This window comes from Anthonomus grandis, chromosome 15 (genome assembly GCF_022605725.1).
Source record: "Anthonomus grandis grandis chromosome 15, icAntGran1.3, whole genome shotgun sequence".
Taxonomy (NCBI): domain Eukaryota; kingdom Metazoa; phylum Arthropoda; class Insecta; order Coleoptera; family Curculionidae; genus Anthonomus; species Anthonomus grandis.
Window position 1 is genome coordinate 18601402 of NC_065560.1, and position 18549 is coordinate 18619950.

At 28.6% G+C, this 18549-nt stretch overlaps 1 protein-coding gene across 1 annotated transcript; it reads right to left on the reverse strand.

Moving 5' to 3' along the window:
* Positions 1 to 436: 436 nt before the first annotated feature.
* LOC126745317 (uncharacterized) lies at positions 437 to 4213 on the reverse strand. The gene has a single exon (XM_050453088.1). The coding sequence runs from the start codon at positions 4211 to 4213 to the stop codon at positions 437 to 439; it is 3777 nt and encodes a 1258-aa protein (XP_050309045.1).
* Positions 4214 to 18549: the final 14336 nt, after the last annotated feature.

Genomic DNA, 18549 nt, shown 5'->3' on the forward strand with positions numbered 1-18549 from the left:
GAGTATTTAGTTGCTTTTATTAGGAGTATTTACTCTATTGCCGAGAGTTTTGGCTTTTAGCCGCGAAACGAGAGAATGAGAAAAAATGTGTCACTGGGACAAGGGACCGAGATTTTTTACACCCGAAGAGCGAGTGGCGGGCAACTGCATCTTTTCCGTGCTTATGATCTATTTTTAGATTTTTCGGGGAGGGGCCGGTAGCGAGCGTGACAATTATTTCAATAACAATACAAAGAAATCAACGAGAAAGAGGATTAAGAGATAAGCTTAATAATTTGGGAGAAATGGGTTGTGTTTCCACAACATTCTGCCCCCGAGTTGAAGCTGTTAGCTTCAAACAAAGCAAAAAGAGAATTAAGAGATTTACTATAAAAAGTAACATTAACTCGAAGGACCAATAGAATAATGAGAGCAAGAATAAAAATTTAGAGATTTATTATTTATCAGATTCAGTAAGAGAAACTTGAACGTTTTCTTGGGGTAGCGGACAGACCTTTGTGATAGGTCTGGTATAATATCCGTCAGTAGTTTTGAGTTTAACCACCCTGACTCTTCCATCTGCACCCTTCATAACCTCAGTCACTCTAGCTAGAGGCCATTTAAGAGGGGGAGTTCCATCCTCTTTGAGGAGGACCAAATCATTAACTTCGAGATTTTTGGATGACCGAAACCATTTTGGTCGATTTTGGAGACGATTTAGGTACTCTACAGTCCATCGTTTCCAAAAAATTTGTTGGATCTGTGAACATCTCTGCCAAAAAGAGAGTCTATTTTCGGGAATTTTCTTTAAGTCCTTTTCAGGATAGGCCGTTAGGGACGTACCTATTAAAAAATGACCAGGGGTCAATGAGGAGAAGTCAGAGGGATCGTTAGACATAGAGCAAAGCGGCCGAGAATTTAAAATAGCCTCTATCTGGCAAAGAATAGTACTAAACTCTTCAAACGTAAACTGAGAATTCTTCATAATTCGGTATAGATGATACTTTGTGCTTTTAATTGCGGACTCCCAGATACCTCCCCAGTGAGGAGATCGAGGGGGAATAAACCTCCATTCGGTTTCGTTTTGAGTTAGAAACGTTTTCAAAGCATCATACTGTTTGTCAATTCGGAAAAACTCGTACAGTTCTCTTAATTGATTTCTTGCGCCTGCAAAATTTGTTGCATTATCACTGAACACAACTGTGGGATTGCCTCTTCGAGAAATAAATCGTTTAAATGTCATTAGAAAGGCTTCAGTAGATAAACTCGAGACTATCTCAAGATGAACGGCTTTTGTGGACATACACACGAATAGAGCAATGTAACCTTTAATAACATTGGCTTTTCGAAGCCTTGAGGATTTGAGAAAAAAAGGACCACCAAAATCTACACCAACTTTTTGAAATGGTCGTGAAATTGTTATTCTTTCTTTTGGGAGACTAGCCATAATTTGCTGATTTGTCTGGGCATTGAATCGAAAACAGACTGTGCAATTCCTAATTAAGCGTTTAATTTGGCGCAAGCCATTTAAGGGCCAGAATCTAAGTCTGAAATTTGAGAGTACGTTTTGCGGCCCAGCGTGACCTAAACGTTTATGTTCACGTGAGAGCATGAGAGAGACGACATAATCGTTTGCTGGAAGAAGGATTGGATGTTTTTGATCGTAAGAGACTTCAGCATAATCCAACCTACCACCAACTCTTAGAATGCCAAAAGTGTCCACAAAGGGTTTTAGGGAAATTAAGTTCTTGTTAGAGAGAGGCTTATTACTTTTAAGCTCACAGATTTCTTTAGAAAAATATTTTTTTTGAAGTATCTGAACTATTAGTTGAAGAACTGAACTAAGTTCTGTGACTGTCAGAGCGCCATCAGATCTACTTAATTTATTTTTGGAGTTATGAATAAAACGCAAAATGTATGCGATTACTCGTTGAAGCCTAGAAAAACTAGAAAACTTTAAAAACAAATCATGCCAGAATTCACTTTGTCGAGACGAAAAGGTTTCTACTACGTGTAAATTAACCTTTCGTTCTTCTGGAAGATTAGTTTCTTTGGAGGGAGTATCAAAGGCTTTCAAATTTAAATCCATCGAATTTAAGAACTTTGGCCCGTGAAACCAAAATCCAGATTTTAAAATGTCTTGAGAAAATAGTCCTCTAGATAACATATCTGCTGGATTCTCGGACGATTTAATGTATCGCCACACACAATCAGAAGTAAGATCCTGAACTAGGGATACTCGATGAGCTACAAACACAGTCCACCTACTAGGGTGACTTTTACACCAAGCGAGAGCTATTTGCGAGTCAGACCATAGATTTATAGAGGTAATTTTTGATTTAAGATTCTTCTCAAAACTCTTTACTATTCTCTGAGTAAGCTTAGCTAATAGAACGATGCCACACAATTCAAGTTTAGGAAGTGAAATACTCTTAATCGGAGCAACCTTTGATTTGGATGAAATCAAATTACATGTGACCGTGTTGTCTGAGTAAATAACGCGAAGGTATATGCATGCTCCATAAGCAGCTAAGCTGGCATCTGCAAAACCGTGGTATTCAACATTTTTGATAGTTTTATTGAGAAATAAATTCCGAGAAATTTTTAAACCTTGAAGAAGAGATATGTGTTTAATAAAATCATTCCATTTTGATATGATAGTTTCATCTGTGATAATTGTGTCCCAATGCAACTTTTTACACCAAAGAATTTGCATCAAAATTTTTCCTTGGACAATAACAGGATTTACTAGACCCAATGGATCAAAACATTGGGCAATAGTCGATAAAACCATTCTTTTTGTTAAGAGATCTGTCTGAGGGACTTGGGGCGTAGAGATACAAAGTACATCCTCAACTGGATACCATTTCAAACCTAATACTTTATTAGGAGTATCATCAAAGTTCATGTTGTACTCGTGAGTAACTTTTTCAGAGACCTGACTCAAAAATTTCTGTGAATTTGAGCACCATTTGTGCAAATTAAAACCAGATATTTTAAGCATTTCAGTGAGTTCGTCATAAAGGGTCTGCAATTCACAGTACTTGTCACAACCGGCCAAAACGTCGTCCATGAAACATTGAGTCATAATCGCTTCAGAGGCTAAGGGAAATTTTTGTGAATTGATTTGAGCAATTTCATTTAACACGCGAGTGCAAACAAAGGGCGCAAAATTGGTTCCATAAGTTACCGTTGAGAGCTCTATGCAACTTAATGGATTTTTGGGGTTATCTCTCCATAAAATATTTTGTAGAAATCTGTGTTCAGGGTTTATTGACACCTGACGGTACATTTTTTCAATGTCAGTGGTTAAGACATATCTAAAGGTTCTGAAACGACATAAGATGTCATACAGTTCAGGCTGAACTGTAAAACCTTTGAGTGTTACGTCATTCAAAGAATATCCTGTTGAACTTTTAGAGGAAGCGTCAAAGACGACTCGAAGCTTCGTGGTCGCGCTAGACTCACGAATGACACATAAATGAGGAATAAAATATTTGTTTTCAGATTTGGGAGTAATGAGAGTGAGAGGGATGTATTGCGCATGTCCAAGAGAGACATATTCATCTATAAATTGCTTATAACGAGAAAACAAAGAAGGGTCCTTTTGAAACCGCTTTTCAAGAAGGAAAAATCGTTTTTCGGCAATAGTATATGAGTCACCCAACTTAAGATGCTCAACTGGCGACTTGAGGGGAATATCAACTTGATAGGAGCCACTTTTTAGTACTTGGGTCTTTAAAACAAATATTTCTTCTGCTTGTTCATCTTCAGGTGCAAGGGGAATATCTTCAAAAATTTTTTCAGTATTCCAAAATTTACACAGACTGTTGTCTAAATCTAAGTTTGAAGGAGAATTGATTTCTTGAGAAAAGTTACAACGTGAGAGTTGTAACTCTGAACGTAAATGAAGCGCTGAACAGTGTAGTGGTACATTACCGGCTACTATCCAACCTAAGTGTGTGTTCAATAGAGTAGGATAATTAGTACCTAACTCAAGAATACCGCTGGACAAGAGAGAATAATAAACGTCAGCACCAACCAGTATGTCTATATCAGATGGAGTGAAAAATCCAGGGTCTGCCAGTTTTTCAAAAATATCACTAGGTATTTTTAACTTATCAACCTGGATCGAAACTTGGGGAAGTTGATGGGTTATTTTATCTAATACTGCACAAGATACCTTAAAATACTTATCTTGACTTACATTAGAGTAAAGAACAATATCTATCATTTTGCTTGATATAGTACTGTTTTGCGAAATTCCAGATATGTGTAATGTTTGATTATAGGGTTTGAATCCAAGTTGGTTTACTAAACGAGAGGTGATAAATGAATTCTGAGATCCATTGTCCAGTAATATTTTGGCCTGGATAGGCACATTATATTTATTGTACAAAGTCACTTGCGCGGTGGCTAGGAGAATTTGTGTATTCTTTGTGGAAAGGGCAGAGAAACTTGAGCTACAGGGTACCTGATTATCAAAAGAGGGTTGAACTGTTTGTTCATTGAGAGGTCTTTCATTTTGCATACGAGATACATTGTTTCGAGAATTATTATGATGTTGGAGTCGGGGTGGATAATTATTATTGGTTTGACTATTCTGTCGAGGTGAGTATTGATTGTGTAAAATTGTGTGATGTTTTTTATTACACTCAGCACATTTGTGGGTAGAACTGCAATCATTTATTGAATGTTTTGTTCCGAGGCAGTTTGGACAAAGTTTTTTCAAGTCAACAAATTTTATTTTTTCAGAATGGGGTAAGTGTATAAACTTTTGGCAAGAATAAATTCGATGACCATTGTTATTGCAAAAGGGACATAAGAAAGTATTTATTTGAGAATGTTGTTGCTTATTCACAAAAAGAGAAACCTTATCCTGCCTTCTATTGCTATGACTTTCAGAGCTTGATAAATTTTCCAAAATGACACACCTTTTATCCAAAAATTCAAAAAATTCATCAAGGTTCGGCAACATTGCAATGTCTCGCTCTTGCTCGAACAGTCTACGTGTACCATAATCTATTTTCTTTTGAAGTATATAAATTAACAAACATTCATATGCCTGGGATTCTGTTAGCTTTAAATTTTTTAATGACTCTAAATTTGTTTTACAGTTCATTAAAAATTCTCTAAGATTTTTTGAGTTACATTTAAAAAGGCTAGGAGCATCTAAGAGAGAACTAAAGTGAGCATTAACAATACAATTTAAATTCTCATACCTACTTTTTAAAATGTCAATAGCGGTAGTAAAATTTTCATTAGTTACTTGCAATGAGTCTACTAACTTTAAAGCTTCCCCTCTTAAGAAAGATTTTAAATAGAAAAAGCGCTGTACATTAGATAAATTAACATTTCGAATAATTAAAGAGTCAAACAGTTCATAGAAAGAGTGCCACTGGGCAGCGTTACCATTAAAGGGCGCTATGGTAATATCGGGTAATTTTACACCTGCAATTCTATGTGAGGTATCCTGGGGTAAGTTTACATTTTGTAGAGTTGAAACAGACAATTTTTTAATACAATTTTCATATTGAGCAAGAGTATCATAGAATTTATTTTCAGTTTCTAGCCTATTTTCCTTATCAGCATCTTCCTCGGTAGAAGAAGCCTGAGGAAAACCCTCAATTTGGTCTTGAGCCACATTATATCTATCAAAATGTTTTTTTAAACCTTCTTGACGAATTTGAACTTGACTAATATCAGTGATTGTATCTTGATTATTACTTAACCAATTTATGGCTCTCGTTAGACCAGATTTGCTGTTTTTGCGCTCAGTTTTTAACTTTTCAAGAGACATTTTGTGTTAAAATATAACAAACTTACTAAAATTATTTACATAGACCTATAACCGAGAGCTAGACCTATAATTATAAGAGAGGGAATACCCCCAGGAAACTACACAATTTTAGTCTAAATTTCTATATGCTAAATGTATACTATATAATATCCACTAAAGCTAAATATGTACATGCATTTATGTATGAGTTACGTCAAAAAATAAAAATATTACTTTTTTAACAAATTTGTTAATACGGTCCTGGTAGAGAGCCAGACCAAAATTGAGATAACTTTAATTTACTTAACAGTCAACGAGAATAAAATAAAACGAGCACAAACACTTTAGTCACTACCAAAAGTATTTTATTTATTGTTTTTGTTTAAATAGATATTAGTGAAAAACACTCACCAGTTCAGAAAGTTTGTATATACTTATCTGTCTTCTACAAACAACAGGAGCTAGAGCCATACCCATAAGTTAAATGGAATGTCGAAGGGCAGCAACCATAACATAACCAGGGCTTCATACATCCAACAGTAATTATTGTACTTCATACTCATTTGCCTAGCACAGCGGCGAGTCAAAACGTTGCTTCTCGGGAACAACACAAGACAGATTCAGAAATTATAAGCAATTGCAACAATTTTCTTCCATATTATCCGGTCGAAGGATCAAATGTTTGAGAGTAAACATTACTGGGATTGCGCTGGTTCAATGGAAGAATAAAAAGAGCGTTGAATTGCTTATAATCTAATAGTTTATATTACTGCACAGTGCACACAATACCGTAATTACTAACTAACTTATTTTACAGACTTAGCTTCGAGATTAAGCGAGAACGAGAAATTTACGAGTATTTAGTTGCTTTTATTAGGAGTATTTACTCTATTGCCGAGAGTTTTGGCTTTTAGCCGCGAAACGAGAGAATGAGAAAAAATGTGTCACTGGGACAAGGGACCGAGATTTTTTACACCCGAAGAGCGAGTGGCGGGCAACTGCATCTTTTCCGTGCTTATGATCTATTTTTAGATTTTTCGGGGAGGGGCCGGTAGCGAGCGTGACAATTATTTCAATAACAATACAAAGAAATCAACGAGAAAGAGGATTAAGAGATAAGCTTAATAATTTGGGAGAAATGGGTTGTGTTTCCACAACAAATAGAGTGAGGTATGACTATTTTTTTAAAACTCAGTGCATCAAAATATTTTTAAAAATAATTTAGGGTTAAACAAATTATATGTAAAAATGAAATTAAAACTAAATCGGAGCAATATCTAACGCTATCAGTTATCGTATTTTCTTAATTCTGGTTATGTTCAAACTGTAAAAAAGATCATTTGTCTATCTTGGATATGCGAAATCCTAATTTTAAATTAAATTCGATTCATAGATAACAGTAATATAGTGAGATATGAGTATTTTTTCAAAACACAATACTTCAAAATATTTTTAAAAAATATATCGCGTTAAACAAATTATATCTAAAAATTAAATTAAAATATAATCGGTAGAAAAGCAAACCCTATAAGTTATCGTATTTTCTTAATTCTGGTTAAGTTCAAACCGTAAAAAAAAAAAATTTGGCTATCTTGTGTATGCAAAATACTAAATATAAATTAAATTCTTATAATAGATAACAGTAATAGAGTGAGATATGACTATTTTTTTTAAAAACAATACATCGGAGATATTTTTAAAATAATTTACAGTACATTAAATGAATGAATGTTACAGTACATATAATAAATTAAATGAATGAAAAATTAAATTAGAGTCAAATCAAACAATGCTATAGGGGATTTATTGTTCTATTTGCTTAACACTGGTTATGTACAAAACTTAAAAAATATCATTGGAGTCATCTTGTATAACCTAAATACCAACTTTAAATTAAATTCGAATAACAGATAGCTGTAATAAAGTGAGGTATGACTATTTTTTTAAAACTCAATGCATCAAAATATTTTTAAAAATCCTTTAGGGTTAAACAAATTATATATAAAAATGAAATTAAAATTAACTCGGAACAATATCCAACGCTATCAGTTATCGTATTTTCTTAATTCTGGTTATGTTCAAACTGTAAAAAAGATCATTTGTCTATCTTGTATATGCGAAATACTAATTTTAAATTATATTCGAATAAGAGATAACAGTAATAGAGTACTGTCATCTCTTAGACTAATATGAGTATTTTTTTAAAACACAATAATTCAAAATATTTTTAAAAATCATATAGCGTTAAACAAATTATATCTAAAAATTAAATTAAAATTAAATCGGAACAATATCCAACGCTATCAGTTATTGTATTTTCTTAATTCTGATTATATCCAAAACTTAAAAAGGACCATTCGAGTCATCTTGTATAACATAAATACCAATTTTAAATTATATTCGAATAATAGATAGCTGTAATAGAGTGAGATATAACTATTTTTTTAGAACACAATACATCAAAATATTTTTAAAAATCATTTAGGGTTAAACAAATTTCATCTAAAAATTAAATTAAAATTAACTCGGAACAATATCCAACGCTATCAGTTATCGTATTTTCTTAATTCTGGTTATATCCAAAACTTAAAAACGACCATTCGAGTCATCTTGTATAACATAAATACCAATTTTAAATTATATTCGAATAATAGATAGCTGTAATAGAGTGAGATATAACTATTTCTTTAGAACACAATACATCAAAATATTTTTAAAAATCATTTAGGGTTAAACAAATTTTATCTAAAAATTAAATTAAAATTAACTCGGAACAATATCCAACGCTATCAGTTATCGTATTTTCTTAATTCTGGTTATATCCAAAACTTAAAAAGGACAATTTGAGTCATCTTGTATAACATAAATACCAATTTTAAATTATATTCGAATAATAGGTAGCTTTAATAGAGTGAGATATGACTATTTCTTTAGAACACATCAAAATATTTTTAAAAATCATTTAGGGTTAAACAAATTATATCTAAAAATGAAATTAAAATTAACTCGGAACAATATCCAACGCTATCAGTTATCGTATTTTCTTAATTCTGGTTATATCCAAAACTTAAAAAGGACAATTCGAGTCATCTTGTATAACATAAATACCAATTTTAAATTATATTCGAATAATAGATAGCTTTAATAGAGTGAGATATGACTATTTCTTTAGAACACAATACATCAAAATATTTTTAAAAATCATTTAGGGTTAAACAAATTATATCTAAAAATTAAATTAAAATATAATCGGTAGAAAAGCAAACCCTATAAGTTATCGAATTTTCTTAATTCTGGTTAAGTTCAAACCGTAAAAAAGATGATTTGGCTATCTTGTGTATGCAAAATACTAAATATAAATTAAATTCGTATAATAGATAATAGTAATAGAGTGAGATGTAATTATTTTTTTTTTAAAAACAATATATCAGAGAAATTTTTAAAATAATTTACAGTACATAAAATGAACTTGAAAAATTAAATTAGAGTCAAATCAAACAAGGCTATAGGGGATTTATTGTTCTATTTGCTTAACCCTGGTTATGTACAAAACTTAAAAAATATCATTGGAGTCATCTTGTATAACCTAAATACCAACTTTAAATTAAATTCGAATAATAGATAGCTGTAATAGAGTGAGATATAACTATTTTTTTAAAACACAATGCATCAAAATATTTTTAAAAATCATTTAGGGTTAAACAAATTTTATCTAAAAATGAAATTAAAATTAACTCGGAACAATATCCAACGCTATCAGTTATCGTATTTTCTTAATTCTGGTTATATTCAAAACGTAAAAAGGACCATTCGAGTCATCTTGTATAACATAAATACCAATTTTAAATTATATTCGAATAATAGATAGCTGTAATAGAGTGAGATATGACTATTTTTTTAAGACACAATACATCAAAATATTTTTAAAAATCATTTAGGGTTAAATAAAATATATCTAAAAATGAAATTAAAACTAAATCGGAACAACATCTAACGCTATCAGTTATCGTATTTTCTTAATTCTGGTTATATTCAAAACGTAAAAAGGACTATTCGAGTCATCTTGTATAACATAAATACCAATTTTAAATTATATTCGAATAATAGATAGCTGTAATAGAGTGAGATATGACTATTTTTTTAAAACACAATACATCAAAATATTTTTAAAAATCATTTAGGGTTAAACAAATTTTATCTAAAAATGAAATTAGAATTAACTCGGAACAATATTCAACGCTATCAGTTATCGTATTTTCATAATTCTGGTTATGTTCAAATTGTAAAAAAGATCATTTGTCTATCTTGTATATGCGAAATCCTAATTTTAAATTAAATTTGATTCATTGATTACATTATAGTGAGATATGAGTATTTTTTTAAAACACAATACTTTAAAATATTTTTAAAAATCATATCGCGTTAAACAAATTATATCTAAAAATTAAATTAAAATTAAATCGGAAGAAAAGCAAACCCTAAAAGTTATCGTATTTTCTTAATTCTGGTTAAGTTCAAACCGTAAAAAAGATGACTTGGCTATCTTGTGTATGCAAAATACTAAATATAAATTAAATTCGTATAATAGATAACAGTAATAGAGTGAGATATGAATATTTTTTTGAAACACAATACTTCAAAATATTTTTAAAAATCATATGGCATTAAACAAATTATATCTAAAAATTAAATCGGAAGAAAAGCAAACGCTATAAAATATCGTATTTTCTTAATTCTGGTTAAGTTAGAGTCAAATCAAACAAGGCTATAGGGGATTTATTGTTCTATTTGCTTTACCCTGGTTATGTACAAAACATAAAAAATATCATTGGAGTCATCTTTTATAACCTAAATACCAACTTTAAATTAAATTCGAATAATAGATAGCTGTAATAGAGTGAGGTATGACTATTTTTTTGAAACTCAATGCATCAAAATATTTTTAAAAATCACTTAGGGTTAAAAAAATTATATCTAAAAATGAAATTAAAATTAAGTCGGAACAATAGCTAACGCTATCAGTTATCGTATTTTCGTAATTCTGGTTATATCCAAAACTTAAAAAGGACCATTCGAGTCATCTTGTATAACATAAATACCAATTTTAAATTATATTCGAATAACAGATAGCCTTAATAGAGTGAGATATGACTATTTCTTTAGAACACAATACATTAAAAATATTTTTAAAAATCATTTAGGGTTAAACAAATTTTATCTAAAAATGAAATTAAAATTAACTCGGAACAATATCCAACGCTATCAGTTATCGTATTTTCTTAATTCTGGTTATGTTCAAACTGTAAAAAAGATCATTTGTCTATCTTGTATATGCGAAATACTAATTTTAAATTATATTCGAATAAGAGATAACAGTAATAGAGTACTGTTATCTCTTAGACTAATATGAGTATTTTTTTAAAACACAATAATTCATAATATTTTTAAAAATCATATAGCGGTAAACAAATTATATCTAAAAATTAAATTAAAATTAAATCGGAACAATATCCAACGCTATCAGTTATTGTATTTTCTTAATTCTGGTTATATCCAAAACTTAAAAAGGACCATTCGAGTCATCTTGTATAACATAAATACCAATTTTAAATTATATTCGAATATTAGATAGCTGTAATAGAGTGAGATATAACTATTTTTTTAGAACACAATACATCAAAATATTTTTAAAAATCATTTAGGGTTAAACAAATTTTATCTAAAAATGAAATTAAAATTAACTCGGAACAATATCCAACGCTATCAGTTATCGTATTTTCTTAATTCTGGTTATATCCAAAACTTAAAAACGACCATTCGAGTCATCTTGTATAAAATAAATACCAATTTTAAATTACATTCGAATAATAGAGAGCTGTAATAGAGTGAGATATGACTATTTCTTTAGAACACAATACATCAAAATATTTTTAAAAATCATTTAGGGTTAAACAAATTTTATCTAAAAATGAAATTAAAATTAACTCGGAACAATATCCAACGCTATCAGTTATCGTATTTTCTTAATTCTGGTTAAGCTCAAACCGTAAAAAAGATGATTTGGCTATCTTGTGTATGCAAAATACTAAATATAAATTAAATTCGTATAATAGATAACAGTAATGGAGTGAGATATGACTATTTTATTTAAAAACAATACATCAGAGAAATTTTTAAAATAATTTACAGTACATCAAACGAATGAATGTTACAGTACATATAATAAATTAAATGAATGAAAAATTAAATTAGAGTCAAATCAAACAATGCTATAGGGGATTTATTGTTTTATTTGCTTTACCCTGGTTATGTATAAAACTTAAAAAATATCATTGGAGTCATCTTGTATAACCTAAATACCCAGTTTAAATTAAATTCGAATAATAAATAGAGTGAGGTATGACTATTTTTTTAAAACTCAGTGCATCAAAATATTTTTAAAAATAATTTAGGGTTAAACAAATTATATGTAAAAATGAAATTAAAACTAAATCGGAGCAATATCTAACGCTATCAGTTATCGTATTTTCTTAATTCTGGTTATGTTCAAACTGTAAAAAAGATCATTTGTCTATCTTGGATATGCGAAATCCTAATTTTAAATTAAATTCGATTCATAGATAACAGTAATATAGTGAGATATGAGTATTTTTTCAAAACACAATACTTCAAAATATTTTTAAAAAATATATCGCGTTAAACAAATTATATCTAAAAATTAAATTAAAATATAATCGGTAGAAAAGCAAACCCTATAAGTTATCGTATTTTCTTAATTCTGGTTAAGTTCAAACCGTAAAAAAAGATGATTTGGCTATCTTGTGTATGCAAAATACTAAATATAAATTAAATTCTTATAATAGATAACAGTAATAGAGTGAGATATGACTATTTTTTTTAAAAACAATACATCGGAGATATTTTTAAAATAATTTACAGTACATTAAATGAATGAATGTTACAGTACATATAATAAATTAAATGAATGAAAAATTAAATTAGAGTCAAATCAAATAATGCTATAGGGGATTTATTGTTTTATTTGCTTAACACTGGTTATGTACAAAACTTAAAAAATATCATTGGAGTCATCTTGTATAACCTAAATACCAACTTTAAATTAAATTCGAATAATAGATAGCTGTAATAGAGTGAGATATGACTATTTTTTGAAAACTCAATGCATCAAAATATTTTTAAAAATCATTTAGGGTTAAACAAATTATATCTAAAAATGAAATTAAAACTAAATCGGAGCAATATCTAACGCTATCAGTTATCGTATTTTCTTAATTCTGGTTATGTTCAAACTGTAAAAAAGATCATTTGTCTATCTTGTATATGCGAAAACCTAATTTTAAATTAAATTCGATTCATAGATAACAGTAATATAGTGAGATATGAGTATTTTTTTGAAACACAATACTTCAAAATATTTTTAAAAATCATATCGCGTTAAACAAATTATATCTAAAAATTAAATTTAAATTAAATCGGAAGAAAAGCAAACCCTATAAGTTATCGTATTTTCTTAATTCTGGTTAAGTTCAAACCGTAAAAAAGATAATTTGGCTATCTTATGTATGCAAAATACTATATATAAATTAAATTCGTATAATAGCTAACGCTATTAGTTATCGTATTTTCTAAATTCTGGTTATGTTCAAACTGTAAAAAAGATCATTGGAGTCATCTTGTATAACCTAAATACCAAGTTTAAATTAAATTCAAATAAAAGATAGCTGTAATAGTGTGAGCTATGACATATCGCGTTAAACAAATTATATCTAAAAATTAAATTAAAATTAAATCGGAAGAAAAGCAAACCCTATAAGTTACCGTATTTTCTTAATTCTGGTTAAGTTCAAACCGTAAAAAAGATGATTTGGCTATCTTGTGTTTGCAAAATACTAAATATAAATTAAATTCGTATAATAGATAACAGTAATAGAGTGAGATATGACTATTTCTTTTAAAAACAATACATCAGAGAAATTTTTAAAATAATTTACAGTACATCAAATGAACTTGAAAAATTAAATTAGAGTCAAATCAAACAATGTTATAGGGGATTTATTGTTCTATTTGCTTAACACTGGTTATGTACGAAACTTAAAAAATATCATGGAGTCATCTTGTATAACCTAAATACCAAGTTTAAATTAAATTCGAATAATAGATAGCTGTAATAGAGTGAGGTATGACTATTTTTTTGAAACTCAATGCATCAAAATATTTTTAAAAATCATTTAGGGTTAAACAAATTATATCTAAAAATGAAATTAAAATTAACTCGGAACAATAGCTAACGCTATCAGTTATCGTATTTTCGTAATTCTGGTTATATCCAAAACTTAAAAAGGATCATTCGAGTCATCTTGTATAACCTAAATACCAATTTTAAAATATATTCGAATAATAGATAGCCGTAATAGAGTGAGATATAACAATTTTTTTAAAACACAATGCATTAAAATATTTTTAAAATTCATATAGGCTTAAATAAATTATATCTAAAAATGAAATTAAAACTAAATCGGAACAATATCTAACGATATCAGTTATCGTATTTTCTTAATTCTGGTTATGTTCAAACTGTAAAAAAGATCATTTGTCTATCTTGTATATGCGAAAACCTAATTTTAAATTAAATTCGATTCATAGATAACAGTAATATAGTGAGATATGAGTATTTTTTTGAAACACAATACTTCAAAATATTTTTAAAAATCATATCGCGTTAAACAAATTATATCTAAAAATTAAATTTAAATTAAATCGGAAGAAAAGCAAACCCTATAAGTTATCGTATTTTCTTAATTCTGGTTAAGTTCAAACCGTAAAAAAGATAATTTGGCTATCTTATGTATGCAAAATACTATATATAAATTAAATTCGTATAATAGCTAACGCTATTAGTTATCGTATTTTCTAAATTCTGGTTATGTTCAAACTGTAAAAAAGATCATTGGAGTCATCTTGTATAACCTAAATACCAAGTTTAAATTAAATTCAAATAAAAGATAGCTGTAATAGTGTGAGCTATGACATATCGCGTTAAACAAATTATATCTAAAAATTAAATTAAAATTAAATCGGAAGAAAAGCAAACCCTATAAGTTACCGTATTTTCTTAATTCTGGTTAAGTTCAAACCGTAAAAAAGATGATTTGGCTATCTTGTGTTTGCAAAATACTAAATATAAATTAAATTCGTATAATAGATAACAGTAATAGAGTGAGATATGACTATTTCTTTTAAAAACAATACATCAGAGAAATTTTTAAAATAATTTACAGTACATCAAATGAACTTGAAAAATTAAATTAGAGTCAAATCAAACAATGCTATAGGGGATTTATTGTTCTATTTGCATAACCCTGGTTATGTACAAAACTTAAAATATATCATTGGAGTCATCTTGTATAACCTAAATACCAAGTTTAAATTAAATTCGAATAATAGATAGCTGTAATAGAGTGAGGTATGACATATCGCGTTAAACAAATTATATCTAAAAATTAAATTAAAATTAAATCGGAAAAAAAGCAAACCCTATAAGTTATCGAATTTTCTTAATTCTGGTTAAGTTCAAACCGTAAAAAAGATAATTTGGCTATCTTATGTATGCAAAATACTAAATATAAATTAAATTCGTATAATAGATAACAGTAATAGAGTGAGATACGACTATTTTTTTTAAAAACAATACATCAGAGAAATTTTTAAAATAATTTACAGTACATTAAATGAACTTGAAAAATTAAATTAAAGTCAAATCAAACAAGGCTATAGGGGATTTATTGTTATATTTGCTTAACACTGGTTATGCACAAAACTTAAAAAATATCATTGGAGTCATCTTGTATAACCTAAATACCAAGTTTAAATTAAATTCGAATAATAGATAGCTGTAATAGAGTGAGGTATGACATATCGCGTTAAACAAATTATATCTAAAAATTAAATTAAAATTAAATCGGAAGAAAAGCAAACGCTATAAATTATCGTATTTTCTTAATTCTGGTTAAGTTCAAACCGTAAAAAAGATGATTTGGCTATCTTGTGTATGCAAAATACTAAATATAAATTAAATTCGTATAATAGATAACAGTAATAGAGTGAGATATGACTATTTTTTTTAAAAACAATACATCAGAGAAATTTTTAAAATAATTTACAGTACATTAAATGAACTTGAAAAATTAAATTAGAGTCAAATCAAACGATGCTCTAGGGGATTTATTGTTCTATTTGCTTAACATTGGTTCTGTACAAAACTTTAAAAATATCATTGGAGTCATCTTGTATAACCTAAATACCAAGTTTAAATTAAATTCGAATAATAGATAGCTGTAATAGAGTGAGGTATGACTATTTTTTTAAAACTCAATGCATCAAAATATTTTTAAAAATCGTTTAGAGTTAAACAAATTATATCTAAAAATGAAATTAAAATTAAGTCGGAACAATAGCTAACGCTATCAGTTATCGTATTTTCGTAATTCTGGTTATTTCCAAAACTTAAAAAGGATAATTCGAGTCATCTTGTATAACCTAAATACCAATTTTAAAATATATTCAAATAATAGATAGCTGTAATAGAGTGAGATATAACTATTTTTTTAAAACACAATGCATCAAAATATTTTTAAAAATCATTTAGGGTTAAATAAATTATATCTAAAAATGAAATTAAAACTAAATCGGAACAATATCTAATGCTATCAGTTATCGTATTTTCTTAATTCTGGTTATGTTCAAACTGTAAAAAAGATCATTTGTCTATCTTGTATATGCGAAATCCTAATTTTAAATTAAATTTGATTCATAGATTACAGTAATATAGTGAGATATAAGTATTTTTTTAAAAGACAATACTTCCAAATATTTTTAAAAATCATATCGCGTTAAACAAATTATATCTAAAAATTTAATTAAAATTAAATCGGAACAATAGCTAACGCTATCAGTTATCGTATTTTCTTAATTCTGGTTATGTTCAAACTGTAAAAAAGATCATTTGTCTATCTTCTATATGCGAAATCCTAATTTTAAATTAAATTTGATTCATAGATTACAGTAATATAGTGAGATATGATTTTTTTTTTAAAACACAATACTTCCAAATATTTTTAACAATCATATCGCGTTAAACAAATTATATCTAAAAATTTAATTAAAATTAAATCGGAAGAAAAGCAAACACTATAAGTTATCGTATTTTCTTAATTGTGGTTAAGCTCAAACCGTAAAAAAGATGATTTGGCTATCTTGTGTATGCAAAATACTAAATATAAATTAAATTCGTATAATAGCTAACGCTATTAGTTATCGTATTTTCGTAATTCTGGTTATGTTCAAACTGTAAAAAAGATCATTTGTCTATCTTGTATATGCGAAATACTAATTTTAAATAAAATTCGATTCATAGATAACAGTAATATAGTGAGATATGAGTATTTTCTTACTATTATATATAAAAAGTTTTGATTCTTTTAGGGATTTTTATATTAATACCCTTATTTGAATGTTTAATGTTTTCTATTTCAATATATGCTATAGTCTCAATCCCTTGACCAGTGGCAAGGGCTATAAGCATACAGAGTTTATAACTGAGAAATTCTAGACTGATGACTTCATTTTTTAAACTACGTAAAAAATTCAAGACAACTGAAGTATCCCAAGTACAAGAATATTTTGGTTTGCTTGGTCGCAAGTGATATTTCCCCTTAAAAAAAACGATTAACCCTGTAATCTTGACCTTATTGCGGACCCAAAATCTGAGCAATTGTGGACCTGGTCCCTTATTAAAATGAAAAGATAAAAAGTTTAAGACATCAGATACTTACATTTGGAAAAAATGTATATTATTTGCTTGACAATACTCCCACCAAAACTTGAGCGCAGAATCGTATTGCTTAAATGTTAATGTTGTCACCGAAGCCCACCATATGTAGAAGCTCAGCCTGGAATCTGAACTAACTGCAGAGCTTGTCGGACAAGATTCCTACCTCCAGGGTAACCTGTGCCCATAGTGGATGTGGCCGTGATCTGTCAATAGAAAGAAGTAAATCGATATTGGGCACTAGAGTTGGGGATTTTTTAATTAATAGGGATTGAAACACAGGATACCAAGGCTGAGTTGGCCATTTTGGCACTACCAAAATGCTTGTGACTTTATCCGCAATAATTTTCGGTAAGCACTCAAGTATGATAGAAAATGGTGGAAATGCATAAAAATTGTATTGAGCTCAATTTATGGTGAAATTATCAACATCAAAAGCATCCGGATCTTTATGCCAAGATATAAATTTATTACATTTTTTGTATATTTGGCTTCCAAAAAGTTCTATATCGGGTTTGAAAAAAAAAGGTTTGTAATTTGATTAAAATATTTATTATTAAGTTCCTATTCAGTTTCAATCTGATCTTGGCGAGAACGGCAAAATCGGCTTCCTTATTATTACTTGAACTGATGTATGATGTATAAATGAATAAATTTATTTTTTCGCACCAAAGCCTTGACATAAGAGATTTAAGCTTTGAAAACGAACCCCTCCTATTTTATTTATAAAAGCTATTGCTGTTGTATTATCAACACGTAATAGAATGTTTTTATTTTAAAGGTGATTGGCGAAACACTTTAAACCAAAGAAAACAGCTTTCAGTTCTAGAATATTTTTTTACACAATACTTACAAAATATTTTTAAAAATCATTTAGGGTTAAACAAATTTCATCTAAAAATTAAATTAAAATTAACTCGGAACAATATCCAACGCTATCAGT